The 25,834-nt window shown below is 42.1% G+C and overlaps 1 protein-coding gene across 1 annotated transcript; it reads left to right on the top strand.

Moving 5' to 3' along the window:
* The first annotated feature begins 1,978 nt into the window (after positions 1 to 1,978).
* mfsd12b (major facilitator superfamily domain containing 12b) lies at positions 1,979 to 25,567 on the top strand. The gene is made up of 9 exons (XM_020933375.2): positions 1,979 to 2,493; positions 5,266 to 5,476; positions 8,667 to 8,793; positions 11,047 to 11,226; positions 15,377 to 15,469; positions 15,553 to 15,645; positions 23,406 to 23,579; positions 24,867 to 24,961; positions 25,256 to 25,567. The coding sequence occupies exons 1-9, from the start codon at positions 2,217 to 2,219 to the stop codon at positions 25,389 to 25,391; spliced, it is 1,386 nt and encodes a 461-aa protein (XP_020789034.1). The 5' UTR covers positions 1,979 to 2,216; the 3' UTR covers positions 25,392 to 25,567.
* The last annotated feature ends 267 nt before the right edge of the window (positions 25,568 to 25,834 follow it).

Below are 25,834 nucleotides of genomic sequence, written 5' to 3'. Positions count from 1 at the left end.
TATATTTATTTTGTATGTATAAGCTTCAGAAACTTGCCATATTAATTTTATGTCTTATATGGTGTTACCTCCTCAAAAACAGACCTAGATTTGTGTTTTGTTTCATTCGCACGTTTGAGTATTTATTATTAGTTTGTCTACATCTCTAAACATCAAAATGCTCTGTTGCACCTTGTGATGTCATGAAGCGGTCTTTAGTTCAGTAAAGATTTGCAATTCCAGGTCTGAAATAATCCAAATGGTTCTACTGAGGGTGTATGGAGCTTAAAAAGACAGTGGAGCACTTCCTGTATTACCACATGACATCACAAGGTGGAACAGAACCTAAACACAAACCAGGTTTGTGTTAAATGTGTGAATGAAACGAAACACAACTCCAGTTACACTACCGGTCCAAAGTTTTAGAACACACCAATTTTTCCATTTATTCATTGCAGTTCAAGTCGTGCAAGTCCAATGAAGAGCTTGAAATAGTACAGAGGTAAGAACTGAGCAGACAGATGTTAAAACAAAGATAAAATAACAATACATAAGTCCAAGCTCTGCCAGAACTACCTCAGGAAAAAAGAACAAGATGATGAGCTTGAAAATATGGAGTGTCCAGCACAGCCACAACCACATGGAGCTGGTTTGGGATGAACTGGACAGAAGAGTGAAGCAACCTACAAGTGCCACACTGAAGAATATTTGATTGCCACGAGTGTGTTCAGCTTTTATATCTGCCAAAGACACTTTCATGAATGAAATGTTTACTGTTGACCAAAACTTATTCTAAACAGTAAAAAACTGGAAAAAGTGTCATGTTCTAAAACGTTTGACCAGTAGTGTATGTTTGTGATTAGGAAACAACATTATAACATACTGTGGATCAGAAAGCAACGTAATATGGGCCCTTAAATTTCAGACGGAGGGCAGAGGCCTATATACTATAAAGTATCTCTCTGGTAGATTCACTGTTTTGAAAGAATTTTCCAAACTTATGATCTACAAATATTGAACCTTATCATTATTTGTTTGGTATTAGCTTCATAAGCTTGCCAAATTAACCGCATGGCTTAAAGTTCTTTCATCTGACAACAGTCACGTGTTTAGGGTTGAATGATGGCACAACTTTCTGAAACTGCTGTGACATGATTTCACTTTTGCTCATCTTTTAGACTGACAGAGAAGAAAGACATTGTCAGTTTTTGTTTCATGTGGATAAACCCAGTATTTACAGAGATATCAACCATAAACAGAAGTAACTGAATAGTACAGAGAAGATGTCTTCAGAGTAACCAAGTTTATTTTGGTACAGTTCTTTTTTCATTTACGGTATTCAGTTTACAGTTATATATTTTTCTAAAACCAGTAGAATACATGGCAGTACTTGAGCTCACAATTTAGGCTTCAAACTGCACAGAACCAGTGAGAAAAAAGAAAACACTGCTCTTGGGGTGAGTGAGACTGAAGTGTGATTTTTTCTTCTTTAAATGAGTAATAGAAAATGCAAACCAAACTGAAACAAGTATAAAGCTGTTTTCAATTCTGAGTTGTGGTTTGCATTTAGTTAAAGTTAGTTTAAAATAAACTATATGTAAAAGTATTCAAAGTATTCACAACACAGTACTCTGATTGTACAACGTATCAGAATCCAAAACAACATACAGTTTATTGCAGGTATTCAGTATTCTGTAACTAAAACAATTTTCTTCCCATCACTGACCATAAATCACGTCAACAAATCTGCATTCTCACAGTTAAACAGCTATTCTGGTGCAATGTTTAAAACAAAAGCAGTGAATTACGCGTTTACACTTCATAATGTCATCCTTTTGTTTATGTCTGATGAGGTAAATATCCTATTTTCGCCAACATGAATATTTGAATCATGTGAGCACTAGAAAGAGGAAGTGTGTTTTGCAACTATATGAGTAGATCACATGTTTTTACTGTTTTTGTAAGTCACCAAAATGACATGAAGCTTTAGAGCTGCGTTTACTATAAATGGACAGAATGGACATACGTTCGTTGCGCAAACATGTCTTAACTTACAGCTCGTATAGATTATGTTCTGCCAATATCCAAGTGCTACAAGTTTTTTTCTATGTTAAATCGTTAATATCAGCAGTTTTTGTTCGTTTAAATTTAACACATGCAGATATCTAGTCGTGCGTAAAACCGTATTGTGCGTAAAACCGTTTTGTGCGTAAAACATAAAATAAAGTTGTGCACAGATGGAGCAGGGTGCCGTCCCGGAGCGCGCGTTGCCGCTGTGCAGACGCTTGTGTTACGCAGTGGGTCACTTTCTGAATGACCTGTGCGCCTCGCTGTGGTTCACGTACCTGCTCGTGTACCTCCACGCGGTGCTGGGCTTCCGGAGCACCGCGGCCGGAGCGCTGCTGCTGCTCGGGCAGGTGGCGGACGGAGTGTGCACCCCTCTGGTCGGGTACGAGTCCGACCGGGTCCCGGGAGTCAAGAGGCTTGGGAAGAGAAAGACGTGGCATTTACTGGGTAAGACAGGATGGGTGAGAAGTAATGATAAATATAACCATGGGAAATAGTTTGAAGATGGCATTTGCATTGACTAATAAATGCATATAACCTACTTTTGGTAAATCGTTAGCCTAATAATATAATTGCTTTTTTTTTTTTCCTGCTAAATCGTGATATCTGCCTAACTTTATAATGTGCCTAAAAAATGTGTTTTTTCTTTTTTTTTTCGAAAACGTTCAAATGTGACTTAGGCAACTATGCTATTATGCTAATGGTGTGTTTGCCTAAATTGTCTTACTGGCTAAATTAGTTCTGACTATACAGAAGTACTGTTTCCATTAAAGGTTGTATGGAGGATTTTTTTTTTGTTTCAAGTTGTCAATGATAGCATTATAGAGGTGCAGTAGCCTTGTAATTATGATGACCAAAAAAAAAAGAGAATAAAAATTCATCAACTCTGGACGTGGTGGGGCTAAACATTTGCCAATAGATAACGACACTGCCTCGTTATCTGTGAGCTGATAGGCTGTCAATCAAACTCCCTACGTTTCTAGCGTAACTGACTTGCCTGCGCGCCGCCGCCGGTACGTGGTTTACGTACGCCTGTCACGCAGTCCACAGACGCAAGCCGCACAGACGCTGTTTACTCCACCAACGCAACAGTTCTTAGCGGCTTTTTTGACCTATATCTTCCTCGCAGTTCGCACAAAGTTTGTTGCAATGGCAGACAAGAATCCAGGAGCAGTTAGCCGCAAAAGAAAGTCCGTTTTTGAGATTGCTGAAAGAAGAAGACAAGGGGAAAAGCAGCGAAGCCAAACTAAGGTGATTCTTGTAGATTCATTCCAGCGATGGCGCAACTGAAGCAGACGCAGGGTCTAAAGACTGACGCACTGGTCGCCAAATTACTCCTGGACAGGTCACTTCTGCTTATTATGAAAACGTACTTTATTTCCAAGAGCTAGTCAAACGTTTTTCAGGACACGAAAGCGATATCCTATGTCTGAAAACGTCATTTTCAAGGCAAAGAAAGAGTCCGCTTGCTGCTGCGTGTTGTAGCTAGTTCATTCGCACTGAATCTCCGCGCAACCTTCTCTGCACCCCTTTCCTGCTCCTCTCCCCGCTGCCCGATCCGCTCTTCCCCCCTGCTCCTCACTTCTCCGGGCACGGAATCTCCGCGCACCGCTCCCCTCTCCTCTCTCCTCTCTCCTCTCCCTGCTCCGCTCTTCTCCCTGCTCCTCACTTCTCCGGGCACGGAATCTCCGCGCACCGCTCTCCTCTCCTCTCTCCTCTCCCTGCTCCCTGCTCCGCTCTTCTCTCCTGCTCCTCACTTCTCGTCCGCGCACGAAATGTCCGTGCACCCGCTCCCCCGGCTCCTCACTTCTCCATCTTGCCTAACCAACACTGTAGTTAGTTGTTTACAAGTCATGTGCAGTGCACTGGCTGTAAACAAACCTGTTTCTGGCGTAAGGAGGAGGAGGGAGGAGCCGTTTCTACGTAGGAGCTGTAGGGGAGGGGGGGTGGTTTCACGCATGCGCAACATTTGAAAAAGGACAAACAGTCGCTGGATTTCTCGTTCCTTGGAAAATCCTCTATACAACCTTTAAGTCTATTTTCAACTCATCAGTGAACTGAATTGAAATGAATAAATCTGTGCACTTACGTCTTTTTATATATTTAAAAGGGTTTGTGTTAGCCTAGTTTTCCTTCAGTATTTAGGCTTGAAAAACTAAATTTGCAATATCAAAGTTTAAGCAGTGGATCATTGAATCATGTTGGACATAAATAATTATTAAAAACCCTAAAAAAAAAAAAGTTTATTATAGTCTACCGTACAGGTGGTCTATGTAAGTTTTGTGGTGAAAGGTCTGCCACCTGCTTGTCTCCATGGAGATGTTATTGTTTTGCCTGAAATATCTCTTAGTATAGTAATAGAGCTTCCATCTGTACATTTATTTTGATATTATTTTATACCAGCAGATGTGAAACCTGTTTCCCTCACATGACAGTTGTTCAGTCTTACCCTCCATTCGATCATCTTCCAACTCCCACTTGGACTTAGGATTTGACGTCACATCCGAGTTTGAAGTGTATTATTATGTTTGGCATGTCAGACTACGTGCATTATGATTGTGACTATTCCCTTATCTTATGAAAAGTTGTCACTTTAATTAATTACATTTTTGATTTTATGTGATGATTTCTCTTCCATTACAACTTTAGGGATGTTAATGCCTGTTAAGTCAAGTATTTGGTCAATATTGGCCTCACCACAACACCGACTACCAAACCCATAAATCATACCAAACCACCGAAATGTCCAAACACAAAGAAAACAGTTCATATTTACACGTCACAGTGGGCGTAGCCATTTTGGATTCCGACTTGGAATCTTTATTCAGTCTACTTTTTCCGCCACTGAGGTCCAAGTCACGCCGTCCCAGGAAAAGGCAGCTAGGCAACTTCCTCAGAAAACCAATTCGGAAGGATCGAAGGCAGGGTCAGCTCTCTGGTCTTGTCAGGCCAAAACAGGCACTATCAGACAGTAGTAATGTAGATAGTCTCTAGTGGTGATATGTGAGAATACAACGGAGTGGGTCGGCCAGTCTAATTACAAATGGTAGATTTAAACACAAAAACACTGAACTGGAGATAAACAGGTGGGAATGGACAAACCTTCCACCAGAAAATCTACATAGTGCACTTTTATTATGTATGTGTGTGTGTGAAATACAATGAAATACATAAATTGCCTCTGTTACATTGCTCATCCCTCTCTTGTGCCCCCTGCAGGTACAGTGTGTGTGCTGCTCTCCTTCCCGTTCCTGTTTAACCCGTGTTTGGCCTGTAGCTCCTCCACGCCTGAATGGGCTCAGATCCTGTACTTCTCCCCTTTCGTCATCCTGTTCCAGTTTGGATGGGCCTCAGTGCAGATCTCTCACCTGTCACTCATCCCAGAGCTGGCGTCGTCAGAGGGAGCCAAGGTGGAGCTCACAGCGTTCAGGTGAAACTAATGTACAGAGTTATATAAGGGTTGTGTACCTGCAGTTATGTACTGACAGCCTACAGATGAAAAACTACAGAATTATAAGTTATATTTGAGCTCTGTGTACCTGTGGTTCTGGTTGAAGTCTCTACTTCACATTTGTCCCGGGTTGGTCCTGATTAGAGTCCATAATCTGGGTGAAGACTTGGTTTGACAACACATCGAAATTTGGGATAAACTGGGACTAAACCAGGAACCAATCCTGGACTAGGCAAGGACTACAGGACCAAGTCTATATATATCAGGATCAAACTAGAACCCAATGAACATGTCTAAATGTAATAACTTAATTATTTCACAACTGCTACGCTCAAGCTTGCTAAGGTCAGAGAGGGAACAAAATCCAAGGTGGAAAAATAATAAATTAGGCCACGTTTATATGATGACAGTCTAAACAGAAGACGCAAAACTGGCAGTATCGTCGCGTCTTCACTTTTTACTCCACGTTTAGACGAGCGTTTTTGAGTGACGCAAAAGTGTGTGGAATTTGATTGTGTTTGCATGCCAGGCGGCTCGGTGGTGATGCTAGGTGGTGATGTATGTGATGTAAGTGATGTAAACGCATATACGACGTGAGCAGATCTGACCAAAGTTTTGCGTCTTGGGCAGTGTAGACAGAAACGCTACGGCGGAGTGTATTCAACTTTTCCACTCTGGAGGGTGGTTTCAAATTTTTGCATTTTTAAGCCCCAAAAACGCCACCACCGTCTAAATGAAAGGCACTTCCGATAAAATATTCTGTCATTTTTACCCTCAAGCGTTCTCATGTAAACAGACCCTAACCCAGGGACTAAACCTGGAGTAGGCTAGAACTAATACAGGACCAAGTCTACATATATCAGGATCAAACTGAACCCAACCAAGATGTCTAAATATAGCCAACTTAATTATTTCACAATTGTTACGACCCAGCTCGCTAGGGTCAGAGAGGTAATAAAAACAAAGGAAATGTAAAGGTAAATTAAACAAAATCCAATTAATCCAAAATATTTACAGAAAAGGTAATTTACAAGGTTTTAAACAAAAGAGTATCAAAGGACAAGGTGAACTAGGAAAACTAATTATACAGTAAAGGATTGCTCAAACAAACACAAAGTCAAGTATGAGAGACTTGACAGAGACACACGAACACACACACTGACCACAAAGACCAACAGCTCCAAACACATGCAAACAATCTCCTTAAACAGGTGAGGTGGGATTGGCCAGGTGTAGAGGTCCTCCACCAATCAGGAACCAGCAAGCAGCAACACTCCCAGGTAGAGGCAGGCAACCAGTCCTCCAATCAGGATTCACATACAAGTTTAACACAATTACAAACAAAAAGGGTAAAAAGCTAAAGTCCTGGGGTCATAACACAATTTAATTATCTAAATGTGATACAACGTTACACAATGAGGCTTTAAATGCACTAATTGCTGTGCTGGGAAAGTCTTCAGCTGACCAAGAATCAGAATCAGTCAGAATCTCCAATCATCCGGCCATCATCACTAGAAGGTGCACTGTGTAACTTGGTTGTGGGTCCACCACCTGCTTGTTTCCATGGAGATGTCACTGCTCTACCTGAAATGTTCCACAGTGTGACATTAAATGGCTCTAGCTTACATTTATTCAATCACAGGTGGTTTTATAGCTCAAAAACATCTAGAAAAACATTCATTCTGACTGAGAACGGGGTCGCCACGGCCTCTCCATAGATCTGACCTGTAACTTAGTCTGGTTTGGTGAAGATAGGTTTAATACCATACTGTGAAAAGTTCCACGAAGAAATGCATTTGATGGACCCACCACCAGAAAAGTTACACAATGCTCTTTTAAATGAGCAATTAAAACCAAAACAGTAAATAAATTAGTAATAATAAACTGTAAGTGCCATCTTCTGCTGCTTATACCAGTTTTATCAAAGTAGACCCAGATACCAGAGAATCCAAAACTAAGGAACTGAAATTCACTGGAAAAGGGAAGTACGTTTAAATGTAAAAATCAGTGTTTATGGAAAACTCTGAGGGTTGTTTTGTCTGCACATGTTGGATAAGCAGCTGATTTAGTTTTGGGCCAAACTGTGGTGGCATTTTTAATCCTTCTGATGCAAAATATCTCAAAATTACAATATGAGAAATGACTAACACTCTGGAGGTGGAGAAAACAGGATTGGGAGACTTTTTTGATATGAAGGTGGAAGCTGAGGTGAGAGTTTAAAATGACGCGGAGGTTTCTGGCAGCACAGGGCAGCGTGTAGGTTGCAAAGATGAATTGAATGCAAGTGTTCAGTTCATATTTCAGGTTTTCTTCTCTCAGACATTAAAGGAGCACTGTCCGTCAGCTGCGTGTTTCTATGGATACACCATTACTCTGCCTGGAATGTTCCACAGTATGACATTAAACAGCTCTGCCTTAAATGTATTCAATTACAGATGGTTTTATAGCTCAAAAATGCCTAAAAAAAACCAGACATTCTGACTGTGAGCAAGGCTGCCTTTCTTTAGATCTGACCTGTAACTTAGTCTGGTGTGGTCTCCATGAAGATAGAAAGGTTTAATGCCATACTGTGAAACATTCCAGATGAAGCAATAACATCTCCATGGACAAATATGAGAGACATTCCACCAGAAAAGTTACACAATGCACCTTTGAAGGTTTTATATTACGCAAAATTGATTCTTGTGAGCTTTAAGTCATGTTAGAATCCTGTTATCTCATCAAAAACATACTTTCAATAAATGCTTCACAGAGAATTTGCAAATACATTTTTTTTTTTTTACAAATTGTTCAGTCCTAAAGAGAAGGTATACGCTCAAAAAGCACCACTAGATGTCGCCAGAAACACTCTCCACACAAACCCTGGGCTCTGTCTCTCTGGCTGCGTCTCATTTATCTTTCCTCGCTTCCTTCTCCTTGATTCCTCTCCTCGATCGTCCATTTTTCTGCTGTGAATCAATTGTGTCGTATTAAGTGGTGTCTCAAAGAAAACCACGCAAGGAAGAAATAAACCTGAGGGAGGCTTCAGGAGCAGACGTCAGATAAAAGAATCAAAGTTTATTGGTCTCAGTGAGGAGTTTAGATCATCTCTCCTCCCTGTGTCAAGGAGGGGAATCAAGAAGGAAGCGAGGAAAGAGAATTGAGATGTGGCTTCTGTCTCTCTGTGCAGGTACGCCTTCTCTGTGGTGGCCAACATCACTCTGTACGCTGGGGCCTGGCTCCTGTTTCACTTCCAGAGAAACGTAGATCCTGATGCTTCAGACAGTCTGGGCCCCGCGGACATCCCACTTTTCAGGGTAAGACAAAAACAACCAAAACTATTATTATGCAAATGTAAAGTGTAAAGTTTGCACACACCATTTTATTTTTTATTTCTTTATATACATGCAGAAGACGTCAACTATATGAAGCAATTATATAGTAAAGAAAAAAGTACAATAATTCTACTGATATTTTTCCACAAAGCTTTGTCTAGAATGTTCCACAGTATAGATTAACCCTGTTTGTCACGAGATAGTCAAACATTTTACAGCACTACACTACATTACAGGTCAGATCTGTGAAGAGTCGCCCCATTCACAGGAAGAATTATTGTATTTTTGAGCAATAGAAACACCTGTAATGAATAAATGCTAGATGGAAATATTTAATGTCACACCATGGAACATTCCAGGCAAAGCAATAACATCTCCACGGAGACAATCATAGGGTGACCAGATGTTTCTATTTACCTGGGACAGTCCCAGTTTTGTGTCCTGTGTTCCCTGTCCTAGCAGATTTATACAAAACCAGTGATTTGTTCCAGTTTTATACAAGAAATGTCCCAGGTGTCCCTATTTTGACCAATTTGTTACCTGCCAATAGTAAGAGAGGCATAAATTGTTATTTGTTTGAAAAAGCTGCTTAAAAATGACCAAAACACAAAGAAAATGTGACTATACTGACTCACATGTTAGTCATGAATGATCTCTGCATAACAGTTTTCTTTAATTATGCCCTCGTTTCACAGTTTTATTATGACCAACCAGTGGTGTAGTTGGGATTTTTTAAGTCGGGGTATGCGATTCATGACTGAACCAGGAGGACTAAACCAGGAATAAACCAGGACTGAACTAGGGTTAAACCAGGTCTAAAACAGAACTGAACCAGGTCTAAGCCAGGACTGAACCAGGATTGAACCAGGTCGAGAGAGAGATATCGAGAGAGAGAGAGAGAGAGAGAGAGAGAGAGAGAGAGAGAGAGAGAGAGAGAGAGAGAGAGATTGAGAGAGAGAGAGAGAGAGAGAGAGAGAGAGAGAGAGAGAGAGAGAGAGATCGAGAGAGAGAGAGATCAAGAGAGAGAGAGAGATCGAGAGAGAGAGAGAGAGAGAGAGAGAGAGAGAGAGAGAGAGAGAGAGAGAGAGAGAGATCGAGAGAGAGAGAGAGAGAGAGACCGAGAGAGAGAGAGAGAGATCAAGAGAGAGAGAGTCGAGAGAGAGAGAGAGACCGAGAGAGAGAGAGAGATCGAGAGAGAGAGAGAGATCGAGAGAGAGAGAGAGAGAGAGAGAGAGAGAGAGAGAGAGAGAGAGATTGAGAGAGAGAGAGAGAGAGAGAGAGAGACCGAGAGAGAGAGAGATCAGAGAGAGAGAGAGAGAGAGAGAGAGAGAGAGAGAGAGAGAGATCGAGAGAGAGAGAGAGAGAGAGAGAGATCGAGAGAGAGAGAGAGAGAGAGAGAGAGAGAGAGAGAGAGAGAGAGAGAGAGAGAGAGAGAGAGAGAGAGAGAGAGAGAGAGAGAGAGAGAGAGAGAGAGATCGAGAGAGAGAGAGAGAGAGAGAGAGAGAGAGAGAGAGAGAGAGAGAGAGAGAGAGAGAGAGAGAGACCGAGAGAGAGAGAGAGAGAGAGATCAGAGAGAGAGAGAGAGAGAGAGAGAGAGAGAGAGAGAGATTGAGAGACGAGAGAGAGAGAGATCGAGAGAGAGAGAGACCGAGAGAGAGAGAGATCGAGAGAGAGAGAGATCGAGAGAGAGAGAGAGAGAGAGACCCCGAGCAGGGTGTCCCTAAAGCACGATCAGGTGATGCGGGACATGGAGCTCTGTGCCAGTCCTGGTTTAGACTTGGTTAAAACCTGTTTTATTCCTGGTTCAGTCCTGGTTTAGTCCTGGTCTCGTGTCTCAGGTCAGTATAGGACAGTAGTGCAGGTATCATGACTCTATGCAGGTTGTTTTCATCGTTGCCAATAGCTCCGGTTTGACATTTAAGTTGTAGCTATTTTATATTAGTTATTTTTTTATATCCCATGTCAGGAGAAGTAGGTGGACAGCGTAACCCCGCATACCACGCCCACTACACTCCTGTGTCCCAGTTTTTGATTTTGAAGATCTAGTCACCCTAGACAAACAGGCAGCAGTGAAGTTTTTTTTCTTTGCTACATAATTCTATATATCTTGTTTCATATATTTGGTTTGTTCTGTTTGTATAAAAAATGTAGAAGGTAGTAGTTAAAAAATGAATGAGAGGGTGTGTACAAACTTTTAACTGATATACATATTAAGGTTTACATTTTGTGTTTCAGAGTTTGTCCCTGATCATGCTGTGTATTGGGGCTGTCTTCTCTCTGATATTTCACATTGGGACAAAGGAAAACGTGACCAGTCCTGAAAATGAAAGGCTGATCCGAAACTCTCAAGTGACAGACTCTCAGAGCACCGAGTTCAAGTGGAAACACTGGCTAAAAGAGCCTTCGTTTTATCAAGTGAGTTCTGAATATTTTTACAGACTGAATACCCAATATGGATCCAAAAAGTGATCTCCGTGCAGCAGTAGTGGTGCAAGAGTGCAGATAAACAGCTACAACTGGACCAACTGGACCAAATTTACTTTAAAGGGCCCATATTACACTTTTTTCTGATCAAAAACAGACCTGGAGTTGTGTTTTGCTTCATTTACACATGCCTCACATATCTCTGAACCTGAAAACCACCTTGCTCCACTGTGTTTTTAAATTCCATACACCTTCTCTAGAATCATTTGGACAATTTCAACCCTGAAATTACCCGTATTTACTGAACAAAAGGTAAAAGGTATCTGTTAACTTGAAAACAACAGTTATATGACATCACAAGATGGAACAGAGCATCTGAGGTAGAAGTACACAGACTAATAATAAACCATGTGTGAATGGGACAAAACAACTCCGGGTACGTTTTTGATGAGTTTACATTATAATATGATTTAAAGCTCACAATAGTCAATGTTGTGTAATATAGAACATTTAAAATATCCAAAATATGACTAGGACAATGCTATGTTATGCTATGTCTTCAACGTTTTTTCAGGCCAGGGACCCCCAAACTGATGGAGAGCTGAGCAGGGAGCCCCTACTGTATAAATGACATACAATTGTGTTTTATATTCAGTTGGGCCTAGTGTCATCTATAAACAGCTACTCTGTTATTGTACATTCAATACTAGGGGGGTATTCCATCAAAGTCGCTTAACAAGTTCAGACTTATCCTGAAATCCTGAGCTGATACTAGCTCCATCTCCAGTTTAAGCCTCAATTTCATGACACAAATGGGTCTGATCAAGCAGTAACAGAGGGAACAGGGGCAGATTTTTTACATTCAGATAAGTCTTATTCAGAAACTAGAGGGACTATTGAAATAAGTAAAGTATCAGAATGTAGGAAAGAGTTAACACTCCAACAGGGTCAAGTTAAACCTGTGATATTCTTTGAAGTTGTTGACAAAAAATTTAAAAACTCATGTCGGTAACGGAGGGAATGAAATATGCAGCACTTTACATACTTTTTTTAATACATTTGTTCTGAAAAATCATGTACCTTCATCAACAGTTCAAAGATGGAATAACACAAGATATGATGAAATACATCCATTTATTGACATGATTTGCAGGTCTTTGAAATTTGGGAAATAATTTTTGTTCCATGTTTCATACATGGTCTGTTTAAAACGTATGGAACTTTAGAACTAAAAAATGGTACAGAAAAAAGGTCAACAGTTTTATAAACTAGAGAACATATGTATCTGTTGAATACATTTTTATATCAGATGCATTAACTTGAATTTTTGGCCTTGCTGTTTACTTCTGCTGACCAAAGCTAAACTCAGGCCTGAAGTTTAAGCTGCATTTTGTGCTCACGGTGACTTTGAGAAGACCAGAGCAATGGAGCAACAACATCATGGAAAATGAGCCCAAAGTGTCACTTTTTTAATGATCTGATGGAACAAGAGCAGAGCCACAGCAATCAAGGACAAGAGTTTGATATAGGACACTGAACCTTTCTGGCCTCTCCTGTTCTCCTCCTCTTCTCCTGTTCTCCTCCTCTTCTCCTGTTCTCCTCCTCTTCTCCTGTTCTCCTCCTCTTCTCCTGTTCTCCTCCTCTCCTCTCCTGTTCTCCTCCTCTTCTCCTGTTCTCTCCTCCTCTGTTCTCCTCCTCTTCTCCTGTTCTCCTCCTCTTCTCCTGTTCTCCTCCTCTCCTGTTCTCCTCCTCTTCTCCTGTTCTCCTCCTCTTCTCCTGTTCTCCTCCTCTTCTCCCCCTCCTCTCCTGTTCTCCTCCTCTTCTCCTGTTCTCCTCCTCCTCTCCTGTTCTTCCTCTTCTCTTCTCCTGTTTCTCCTCCTCTTCTCTGTTCTCCTCCTTCTCCCCCTCCTCTCTGTTCTCTCCTCTTCTCCTGTTCTCCTCTCTTCTCCCTGTTCTCCCTCTCCGTTCTCCTCCTCTTCTCCTGTTCTCCTCCTCTTCTCCTGTTCTCCTCCTCTTCTCCTGTTCTCCTCCTCCTCTCCTGTTCTCCTCCTCCTCTCCTGTTCTCCTCCTCTCCTGTTCTCCTCCTCCTCTCCTGTTCTCCTCCTCTTCTCCTGTTCTCCTCCTCTTCTCCTGTTCTCCTCTTCTCCTGTTCTCCTCCTCTTCTCCTGTTCTCCTCCTCTTCTCCTGTTCTCCTCCTCCTCTCCTGTTCTCTTCCTCCTCTCCCAGTCGCTCGCGGGTCGAGGAGGCGGTCGTGGAGTGCAGAGCCTGGTTAATGCACCCGGGGAATGAAGTTGCCTGACTCCTTCCCGATGCGCGGTAGTACATGCAGAGCTTAAGTTCTGCTGTGCGTAAAAGTAAAGCTGTAACGGAACTGTTTGCATTTTGACAGGGAGCAAGAGATGAAGGGATGAAGAGAGAGAGACAGTGATGAAGGAGCGAACAGAGAGAATCCGCTGAAAACCAGTTCATCCTCATCCTTCAAAAATGAGGAAATAATAAAACAAAACAAAAGTCTATTCAACCAAAGATTTCATGACCCCTCTGTTGAAGATCTCAGTTTTAACTTATGTGAAAATTCTGTCTTGTCTCGTCTCGTGGGATTTCTGTCTCGTATTTCACATTTATAAATACAGAAAGTGATCACATGACCTACTGTTGGCAGCACACACACAGTTTTAGGTCGTTTTCACACCGCTAGTTCGATTATTTGGTCCGCACCAGGCAATAAAATTGTTATTATGTAGCAAATACACTCCAGTGTGGTCCGCGTTCACACCGGCAAACGAACCAAAACTGGTTCGATTGACGTGTCTCTGTTTCCCCGGTAAAACAGCGATACTCCAGTTATCAACACCGATGTTCCTGTTAATACCACGGGCCGTCCTCATCTCAAATTATCACCATGAACTCATAAAACAGCAACATGTAGAACTTTGTACAAACTCACCACATCAGCCCAGAGTTCGGGTAACAGCAGCAGCCAACAGCGCTCACAGTAGCGCGCAGCTCCTCAGGACGGGGCTGGGGTCTGGTCCTTGGTCTTCTGTCGTCCTACAAGCTCGTTGGTCAGATGGTCCGGAGGCTCTGTCCTTCATGTGCTGGTTCCAAACGGTGGCGAGAAAGACCAGTGCGCAATGACTGGGTCTGAGCGGGTACGTTCCGTCGTCTGCGCGTTGGTTCTGTGCGGGAAAAGCAAGAATGCGCTGTGGACTACAGGTCCGGGCGCGCTGCTCCAGTCCTCTGCGCTCAAGAACCGCGGCTGGTTCCGAGGTGGTGCAGCATCTGGACAGAAGCGTGAGTCCAGTTTGGTTTGTTATATGTTGTTCTGAGCGTCCGTCCTCCGCGCATTTGGTTCTTTCCGGGGAAGTTCTTCCTCAGGTCGAAGCTCCCCGCTCCAGCTCCTCTGAGCCCGGCCTGAACTGGAGCTGCCCCCGCTGGTTCAGGACTCTGGTTTGGATCTAGTCCGACTGTATTTCTCACACTAGGCTAAAAGCAGGGACTTTTTTAAGTTGTATCAATTGAATGGGCGATTGCCTATTGCCATGAAATTATTTGGTTAATTAAAGCCTAAAATAACAAATGTTGGTTGCTGCGTGATCACGGGGGAACACCGGGTCGTCTCTGTGCGTGTAGGTCCAGAACAGGGGTGCGCACCCCCAATTTTGACTCACTCTGGAGCCACACGTTCGCACACTGATACTTGCTCTGATCTTCGTGTGTTACATTCTCTGTATGGGCCATTGTTGGTAAAATGATTCGAAAATGAATCGCGTCTGCGTCTGGACAACAATCTGTTACTGCGCTGGAGTCGTACAGCGCGTCACTTCAGGCAGAGGAGACGCGTGTCCCTCCCATGATGCATTTGGAATAGTCCGTTTGTCCATACTGTCTATGGTTTGGACCCGGGTTCGCGTTCACACCAGAGGAACCGCACCAAAGTTGGTCATTTGGTGCGGATTCAAGCGAACCGAGACCACCTCTTTTTTGAGGTCTCGGTCCGCTTGATTTGGTTCGGGTCCGAGTCCGATTGACGCTTTCACACCAACGCAAACGAACCGAACTAACCACTTTTGGTTCGAATGGACCGTTTGGTGCGCACCAAATACTGTCCCTCAGTATTAAACTGTATCTTGTCTTTCAGGTGGCCTTCCTCTACATGTGCACCAGGCTCATAGTGAACCTCTCTGTCACCTACATGTCTGTGTATCTCACAAACTCACTCATGTTACCAAAGGTCAGAGGGCACAGCTGTCTGCAAAGATACAGTGAAAAGCAGATAACATGAAAAAATAACTTATATTTTCTAATTTTCCTCAGAGATTTATAGCGACCATCCCTCTTGTGATGTACGTCAGTGGGTTTGCGTCTTCTCTCGCCATGAAACCTGTCAGTAAACGCATAGGAATCACAGTAAGTTCATCTCATCAACTTTTATTTTGTGTTTTAGTTTGAGAAGTGGTTAGAAATATCAGGATATAATTAAAACTGATAGCAAGGGGTGACTTCACACTTCCACAGACAGCACATCTAATTTGGGACTAAATCCAGAACTAAACCAGGACCAAACAGGACTAAATCTACATCAGGACGAAACTGAACTCAAACCAAGACCAAACCACAATGCACCATAAATGTGCTGCTAAAAGTTTAAGTGAACTACAGTTAAAACCACTAACACAAAACTACCATTGTTACTGTTATACATCACATTTTCACGCTGTTTCTTAAAATCTTTCTCTAATTCAGCCTTTTTTGTTCTACTGTTCTTTATTTAAATTCTTCAAACTGAAAAAAAGGCTTAAAACATACTGTACATAATGAATAAAGATGTTTAAGATCTTGAAAAGCTGTTCTGTTACAGGGAGGGGGGTCGTCTCTCCACAGATTTGACCTGTAATAGTCTGGAGGCATCGCCTGTCTCCATGGAGATGCTTACAGGTCAGCTCTGTGGAGAGGCAGCCCTGCTCTCANAGGGTGTTTAAGGCACTCGAGATGTTTGAGCTTTTCGAGGCCATCCAGGATTTTGGCTTGAGGCGCGCAGCCTGGAAAGAGGACCCGGATGATCTTCTCTTGGGGATTTGATGGATGCCAAATCAACAAGGCACAGATAGAAACAAGGCATGTCAGTGGAAGAGTCTTTGTTTCTGAAATGTTTTCGGGCCAACTTTTCTTGAAACTCTCAAGTTCTTTGCTACCACTGATCGGATTGAGTATGTATAACTCTAAGCGACCCACACCCATTTTTTGAAACATGATAACCGGCTCAACTGAAGGTCCATTTAAGCGTGTTAGAGGTTCAGGCTTGATTGAGAGTCGTTCCAAATTCTGTAAAGTTGCCTCAACTTGGTCGCAACTGCGCAGTTCGCTCAGATCGCCTTGACTTGATATGAGCTTATCAGGAATGTTAAGAAAAACAACTCCAATTTCAGGTGATATGAGATATTTCATCCATTCCTCTTCAGGATGAGATGCACTTGCTTCCTCATCTTGTTCTGCTATTTTTCTCAGCAGCAAACTGTTGAATCCTGGAAGATTATCAACACCAATATGGGTCAATAAAACCGAATCAATTCTGTCCAAATGTCGGACAAGCTTCCAAAATGAAGAGCGGGGATCTGAACCACCGTTGACCAGGACATTAAACCCATTGACCGCAAAAAAGGCAGCATCCCCTCTTCCACCAGGGAAGATGTAGCAGCACGGGCGGGACAGCTTCAGGAAGCCCACTGTGCTGGGAGGCTCCAGAAGGTCCAAGGGTGACTCCAGCTCCAAACATTCAGAAAGATACTCGGTAAATTCCTGAAGTCCCTCCATTTGGGGGAAAACGGGACTGGGATTTATTTGGATATCAAGCAAGTCCTGAAGATTGTGCCTCTGCAACTGTGGGTCCTTCCAGAGACCATAGTTGGGACAGCTCAAAGTGAGTCTGGTCTTCACAGAGGAGTTGGAAGAACGTAGCACCTCTTTAATCTGAAAGAGGCAGAAGAAAATGGTTGCAGTGAAAGGCTGAGATGCTGTAATGAATGGGTATACAATGCTGTGAGTGTTTTTACAATATGGACTCTGTAACTCTGAACTGTGGGAGGGGCTCAGCAGTCTGGACTTTGACGCACAGTTTCTACTTGATAATGCTTTATTTATCATCATGTATAGATAACAGGGCTGTCAGAAGTATCAAAAATCATATACTAATCAATACTAAAACTATATCTCAAACTAGTGCCAATATGATTCCCACTTGGATTGAAGAACTCTTAAGTTGTAGCTATTTTTTATGTTTTTTTTATATATGTATAAGGTGAAAACCCGCATACACGCCCACTACTCCTGTGTCCCAGTTTTTGATTTTGAAGATAGTCACCCTAGACAAACAGGCAGCAGTGAAGTTTTTTTTCTTTGCTACATAATTCTATATATCTTGTTTCATATATTTGGTTTGTTCTGTTTGTATAAAAAATGTAGAAGGTAGTAGTTTAAAAAATGAATGAGAGGGTCTGTACAAACTTTTAACTGATATACATATTAAGGTTTACATTTTGTGTTTCAGAGTTTGTCCCTGATCATGCTGTGTATTGGGGCTGTCTTCTCTCTGATATTTCACATTGGGACAAAGGAAAACGTGACCAGTCCTGAAAATGAAAGGCTGATCCGAAACTCTCAAGTGACAGACTCTCAGAGCACCGAGTTCAAGTGGAAACACTGGCTAAAAGAGCCTTCGTTTTATCAAGTGAGTTCTGAATATTTTTACAGACTGAATACCCAATATGGATCCAAAAAGTGATCTCCGTCTCCGTGCAGCAGTAGTGGTGCAAGAGTGCAGATAAACAGCTACAACTGGACCAACTGGACCAAATTTACTTTAAAGGGCCCATATTACACTTTTTTCTGATCAAAAACAGACCTGGAGTTGTGTTTTGCTTCATTTACACATGCCTCACATATCTCTGAACCTGAAAACCACCTTGCTCCACTGTGTTTTTAAATTCCATACACCTTCTCTAGAATCATTTGGACAATTTCAACCCTGAAATTACCCGTATTTACTGAACAAAAGGTAAAAGGTATCTGTTAACTTGAAAACAACAGTTATATGACATCACAAGATGGAACAGAGCATCTGAGGTAGAAGTACACAGACTAATAATAAACCATGTGTGAATGGGACAAAACAACTCCGGGTACGTTTTTGATGAGTTTACATTATAATATGATTTAAAGCTCACAATAGTCAATGTTGTGTAATATAGAACATTTAAAATATCCAAAATATGACTAGGACAATGCTATGTTATGCTATGTCTTCAACGTTTTTCAGGCCAGGGACCCCCAAACTGATGGAGAGCTGAGCAGGGACCCCCTACTGTATAAATGACATACAATTGTGTTTTATATTCAGTTGGGCCTAGTGTCATCTATAAACAGCTACTCTGTTATTGTACATTCAATACTAGGGGGGTATTCCATCAAAGTCGCTTAACAAGTTCAGACTTATCCTGAAATCCTGAGCTGATACTAGCTCCATCTCCAGTTTAAGCCTCAATTTCATGACACAAATGGGTCTGATCAAGCAGTAACAGAGGGAACAGGGGCAGATTTTTTACATTCAGATAAGTCTTATTCAGAAACTAGAGGGACTATTGAAATAAGTAAAGTATCAGAATGTAGGAAAGAGTTAACACTCCAACAGGGTCAAGTTAAACCTGTGATATTCTTTGAAGTTGTTGACAAAAAATTTAAAAACTCATGTCGGTAACGGAGGGAATGAAATATGCAGCACTTTACATACTTTTTTTAATACATTTGTTCTGAAAAATCATGTACCTTCATCAACAGTTCAAAGATGGAATAACACAAGATATGATGAAATACATCCATTTATTGACATGATTTGCAGGTCTTTGAAATTTGGGAAATAATTTTTGTTCCATGTTTCATACATGGTCTGTTTAAAACGTATGGAACTTTAGAACTAAAAAATGGTACAGAAAAAAGGTCAACAGTTTTATAAACTAGAGTACATATGTATCTGTTGAATACATTTTTATATCAGATGCATTAACTTGAATTTTGGCCTTGCTGTTTACTTCTGCTGACCAAAGCTAAACTCAGGCCTGAAGTTTAAGCTGCATTTTGTGCTCACGGTGACTTTGAGAAGACCAGAGCAATGGAGCAACAACATCATGGAAAATGAGCCCAAAGTGTCACTTTTTTAATGATCTGATGGAACAAGAGCAGAGCCACAGCAATCAAGGACAAGAGTTTGATATAGGACACTGAACCTTTCTGGCCTCTCCTGTTCTCCTCCTCTTCTCCTGTTCTCCTCCTCTCCTGTTCTCCTCCTCTTCTCCTGTTCTCCTCTCTTCCTGTTCTCCTCCCTTCTCCTGTTCTCCTCCTCTCCTCTTCTCCTCTTCTCCTGTTCTCCTCCTCTCCTGTTCTCCTCCTCTTTTCCCTCCTCCTCTCTCTGTTCTCCTCCTCTTCTCTGCTTCTCCTGTCTCTCCTCTTCTCCTGTTCTCCTCCTCTTCTCCTGTCTCTCTCTTCCTCCTGTTCCTCCTCTCTCTCCCTCCTCTCTCCTGTTCTCCTCCTCTTCTCCTGTTCTCCTCCTCTTCTCCTGTTCTTCCTCTTCTCCTGTTCTCCTCCTCTTCTCCTGTTCTCCTCCTCTTCTCCTGTTCTCCTCCTCTTCTCCTGTTTCTCCTCTTCTCCTGTTCTCCTCCTCCTCTCCTGTTCTCCTCCTCCTCTCCTGTTCTCCTCCTCCTCTCCTCTCCTCCTCTCTCTCCTGTTCTCCTCCTCCTCTCCTGTTCTCCTCTCCTCTTCTCCTGTTCTCCTCCTCTTCTCCTGTTCTCCTCCTCTTCTCCTGTTCTCCTCCTCCTCTCCTGTTCTCTTCCTCCTCTCCCAGTCGCTCGCGGGTCGAGGAGGCGGTCGTGGAGTGCAGAGCCTGGTTAATGCACCCGGGGAATGAAGTTGCCTGACTCCTTCCCGATGCGCGGTAGTACATGCAGAGCTTAAGTTCTGCTGTGCGTAAAAGTAAAGCTGTAACGGAACTGTTTGCATTTTGACAGGGAGCAAGAGATGAAGGGATGAAGAGAGAGAGACAGTGATGAAGGAGCGAACAGAGAGAATCCACTGAAAACCAGTTCATCCTCATCCTTCAAAAATGAGGAAATAATAAAACAAAACAAAAGTCTATTCAACCAAAGATTTCATGACCCCTCTGTTGAAGATCTCAGTTTTAACTTATGTGAAAATTCTGTCTTGTCTCGTCTCGTGGGATTTCTGTCTCGTATTTCACATTTATAAATACAGAAAGTGATCACATGACCTACTGTTGGCAGCACACACACAGTTTTAGGTCGTTTTTCACACCGCTAGTTCGATTATTTGGTCCGCACCAGGCAATAAAATTGTTATTATGTAGCAAATACACTCCAGTGTGGTCCGCGTTCACACCGGCAAACGAACCAAAACTAGTTCGATTGACGTGTCTCTGTTTCCCCGGTAAAACAGCGATACTCCAGTTATCAACACCGATGTTCCTGTTAATACCACGGGCCGTCCTCATCTCAAATTATCACCATGAACTCATAAAACAGCAACATGTAGAACTTTGTACAAACTCACCACATCAGCCCAGAGTTCGGGTAACAGCAGCAGCCAACAGCGCTCACAGTAGCGCGCAGCTCCTCAGGACGGGGCTGGGGTCTGGTCCTTGGTCTTCTGTCGTCCTACAAGCTCGTTGGTCAGATGGTCCGGAGGCTCTGTCCTTCATGTGCTGGTTCCAAACGGTGGCGAGAAAGACCAGTGCGCAATGACTGGGTCTGAGCGGGTACGTTCCGTCGTCTGCGCGTTGGTTCTGTGCGGGAAAAGCAAGAATGCGCTGTGGACTACAGGTCCGGGCGCTGCTCCAGTCCTCTGCGCTCAAGAACCGCGGCTGGTTCCGAGGTGGTGCAGCATCCGGACAGAAGCGTGAGTCCAGTTTGGTTTGTTATATGTTGTTCTGAGCGTCCGTCCTCCGCGCATTTGGTTCTTTCCGGGGAAAGTTCTTCCTCAGGTCGAAGCTCCCCGCTCCAGCTCCTCTGAGCCCGGCCTGAACTGGAGCTGCCCCCGCTGGTTCAGGACTCTGGTTTGGATCTAGTCCGACTGTATTTCTCACACTAGGCTAAAAGCAGGGACTTTTTTAAGTTGTATCAATTGAATGGGCGATTGCCTATTGCCATGAAATTATTTGGTTAATTAAAGCCTAAAATAACAAATGTTGGTTGCTGCGTGATCACGGGGGACACCGGGTCGTCTCTGTGCGTGTAGGTCCAGAACAGGGGTACGCACCCCCAATTTTGACTCACTCTGGAGCCACACGTTCGCACACTGATACTTGCTCTGATCTTCGTGTGTTACATTCTCTGTATTGGCCATTGTTGGTAAAATGATTCGAAAATGAATCGCGTCTGCGTCTGGACAACAATCTGTTACTGCGCTGGAGTCGTACAGCGCGTCACTTCAGGCAGAGGAGACGCGTGTCCCTCCCATGATGCATTTCGAATAGTCCGTTTGTCCATACTGTCTATGGTTTGGACCCGGGTTCGCGTTCACACCAGAGGAACCGCACCAAAGTTGGTCATTTGGTGCGGATTCAAGCGAACCGAGACCACCTCTTTTTTTGAGGTCTCGGTCCGCTTGATTTGGTTCGGGTCCGAGTCCGATTGACGCTTTCACACCAACGCAAACGAACCGAACTAACCACTTTTGGTTCGAATGGACCGTTTGGTGCGCACCAAATACTGTCCCTCAGTATTAAACTGTATCTTGTCTTTCAGGTGGCCTTCCTCTACATGTGCACCAGGCTCATAGTGAACCTCTCTGTCACCTACATGTCTGTGTATCTCACAAACTCACTCATGTTACCAAAGGTCAGAGGGCACAGCTGTCTGCAAAGATACAGTGAAAAGCAGATAACATGAAAAAAATAACTTATATTTTCTAATTTTCCTCAGAGATTTATAGCGACCATCCCTCTCGTGATGTACGTCAGTGGGTTTGCTTCTTCTCTCGCCATGAAACCTGTCAGTAAACGCATAGGAATCACAGTGAGTTCATCTCATCAACTTTTATTTTGTGTTTTAGTTTGAGAAGTGGTTAGAAATATCAGGATATAATTAAAACTGATAGCAAGGGGTGACTTCACACTTCCACAGACAGCACATCTAATTTGGGACTAAATCCAGAACTAAACCAGGACCAAACAGGACTAAATCTACATCAGGACGAAACTGAACTCAAACCAAGACCAAACCACAATGCACCATAAATGTGCTGCTAAAAGTTTAAGTGAACTACAGTTAAAACCACTAACACAAAACTACCATTGTTACTGTTATACATCACATTTTCACGCTGTTTCTTAAAATCTTTCTCTAATTCAGCCTTTTTTGTTCTACTGTTCTTTATTTAAATTCTTCAAACTGAAAAAAAGGCTTAAAACATACTGTACATAATGAATAAAGATGTTTAAGATCTTGAAAAGCTGTTCTGTTACAGGGAGGGGGGTCGTCTCTCCACAGATTTGACCTGTAATAGTCTCGAGGCATCGCCTGTCTCCATGGAGATGCTTACAGGTCAGCTCTGTGGAGAGGCAGCCCTGCTCTCACACTGTAAAACGTGACAAGTTAGGACGACTCAAAAGAATGGATGAAACTGATAACATAAAAATTTTGAGTAGTAGTACATTAGTATTTGAGTCGTACAACTGTTTTTGAGTTAACAAACTGTCTATCTTAAAGAAATACATACTCTAAATGTTTAAGTACTATAAGGTTCATTTTGAAGGTTAAAAAACTGTCTATCTTTAAGTAGTACATACCCTAAAAGTATAAGTACTATAAGGTTAATTTTGAAGGTTAAAAAATTGTCTATGTTTAAGTAATATATACCCTAAAAGTTTAAGTATCTTTAAGTACTTTGAATTACTTTGTGTACGAATTGTGCTATACAAATAAACTTGCCTTGCCTTTAAGTATGTCATCTTTTGTGATAAAACAAGAGTAAGAATAAGAATGCATGTTTTCAAGGTGTTTTTGAGCAATAAAAACAGGTTTTAGAATAAATACAAGTTCACATGTGGCAGATTTCACCAGAAAAGTTCCACAGTACATCTTTAAATCATGTTTTTCTTTCCTCAGACGACGTACCTGGTGGGTGTGCTTCTGGTGTTTGGGTTTGCGGTGTGTGTGTTTGTGGACTGGTCGATGGGAGCTCAGAGAGTTTATGGAGCTGCGGTGATGTTAGGAGCAGGTTCAGCCGTGATCCTGGTCATGTCTCTGTCCATGACCTCCACACTCATCGGAAAACACACCGTAAGTTTATTTAACCATTTATCAGTTTATTTAATATTACTGTTCAATATGGGTGACAGTGGCTCAGCTGGTAGTGTGTTTGTCCTCTGATCAGACGGTGGTTTGAATCCTGCTCTCGACATAAACATCATTTGTTGTGTGTGTGTGTTTCCTTGTTGTAAAGCTCTTTGAGTGTCTTGAAGGTGGAAAAGCTCTATATAAAAATGTGACCACTGATTAACTGAACAGACTCTCTTCTTCTCCTCAAATTCAAACTCAAAACTTACTTGTTCAGAGAATCCTACACCATGTAATCAGCAGTGTTGGGAGTAACGCGTTATAAAAGTAATGAATTACTGTAATGCATTGCTTTTTGCTGTAACGCAGTACTGTACGGCATTACAGGGAAAAAATATTAATATTTTACTCGGTACAAATATCAGTAACACGCGTTACAATACTTATTTAACCTGGATTGAAGTGGTGGGTTTTTCTTCATACAACTTTGCTAAAATCACCACGATATCAGCAGCCGGTGAAACACTGGAGACGTGCCCGCGTAGACTTGTCGGGTGACCATGAGAGAAAGGACCGACGCAGAACTCCGCTCCGACCTGGTTTAGTCCTGGTTTAGTCCTCAGTTCAGTCCTCGGTTTAGACCTAGTTTAGTCCTGGTTCAGCTCTGGTTTAGACCTGGTTTAATCCTGGCTCAGTCCGGGTTCAGCTCTGGTTCAGTTTTGGTTTAGTCCTGGTTCAGTCCATATACGGTGCAAAAGTTCAGCATCTTCACAGTTAGAGTGAGAGTAACTGAAAAGTAATGCAGTAGTAATGTAATACCTTACATTTTAAATACAGTAATATTGTAATGTAACTAATTACTTTGAAATAACAGTAACAAGTAATAAATAACACATTACAGTTTTGAAGTAGCTTGCCCAACAGTGGTAATCAGTCACTCTTACACCACCAGCCAGTTTCGTACTGTATGTATTTATTTATTTTGAGCCATTTGTAGTAAAAGGAACAGGAAAACTGGGTAATCTTATGAACCCAAAGTTAAGTGGAGTGATAGGAAGTTTAAAGCATTTATTTGGCCTTTTAAAAGATTTGGTATTGGAGTTATAATGACTTAAATCAGTGGTGTTATCGTGCATTGCAAGTCTTTTTTCAGTTTTTTCATTGATCAGTGATGTTGTCCAGGGAAAAGTGAAGCAATTTATATGTTGAAAGTCAAAATTCATTCAAAATATTCATCTGTTCAACCATTTTGGATCAAAAGTTAATAAAAATTATGTATTTATTTTGCAGCAAAGTGGAGCTTTTGTGTACGGCTCCATGAGTCTCACAGACAAACTGGCCAACGGTCTGGGGGTCATCCTGATCCAGAGCCTGAGACCCTGCAGGTGAGAGACAGTCATGTGGCATCTCAACACTGTAAAATCCCTGTAGTTTAAAGTGGAGCTGGAGAACAGGTCAGAATCCCATGGTGAAATTTGCCAGAGAAGTTACACAATGCACCTTTAAGACACTAGATTAATATGACATGTTTGTGTCGCCAAATGACAAAAGCTCAACATTTGTCTGTCAGTGACTCTCACAGTGTTACATCTGAATTCTGAAAAGATAATATGATCCATTTCTCTTATTACATAAATCTGTGTTCTTAATATTAAATACGATTGTTTGTTTTGGTCCAGTTCGGAGCAGTGCTGTCCGGACTGTGTGTGGTTCTACCGTGACGTCATGGTAACGGTGACAGGGGGCGTGGCCATAGCGACGGCGCTCTGTCTGCTTACCGTGTTCATCTGGCCAATCAGAATAAGGAAGAAATAAGAAGGCCAGTGTTCTTTTAAATGAATCTATTTATGTCATTGTTTACAGAAATACACTTTGGTTCACTTTTATGCTGCGAATTGTTAGTTCATTATGTAAATGTGTTTTAAATGAACAATATTACCTACAGAGTTATGTCAAAACAACTAAAATAAAGCATGTGTTTTACGTTTTAACTAAGCTCAGTGTTCTTATTTCCTTCTCTGTATTATTTTAGAGTTATATTAGTTGTTATAGTTCAAATATTTGCCAAGAAGAAAGAAAGAACAGACGTCAAACTTCATAAAAGCTTTTCACAGATCATCATTTCTAAACCAATGTTGAGTTAAATACAGTGACACACTTTGGGGATTTTGGGGCCGAAGTCGACTAAAGAAATCCTTGGTTGAAACAAACACATGTCCTGTGCATCAATGTATCAAATAAAATGGAGCGCTGTGTGG

This window comes from Boleophthalmus pectinirostris, unplaced genomic scaffold (genome assembly GCF_026225935.1).
Source record: "Boleophthalmus pectinirostris isolate CB_2022bp ecotype Guang Dong unplaced genomic scaffold, ASM2622593v1 HiC_scaffold_7, whole genome shotgun sequence".
Taxonomy (NCBI): Eukaryota; Metazoa; Chordata; class Actinopteri; order Gobiiformes; family Gobiidae; genus Boleophthalmus; species Boleophthalmus pectinirostris.
This window is presented reverse-complemented; position numbering and strand designations above follow the sequence as displayed.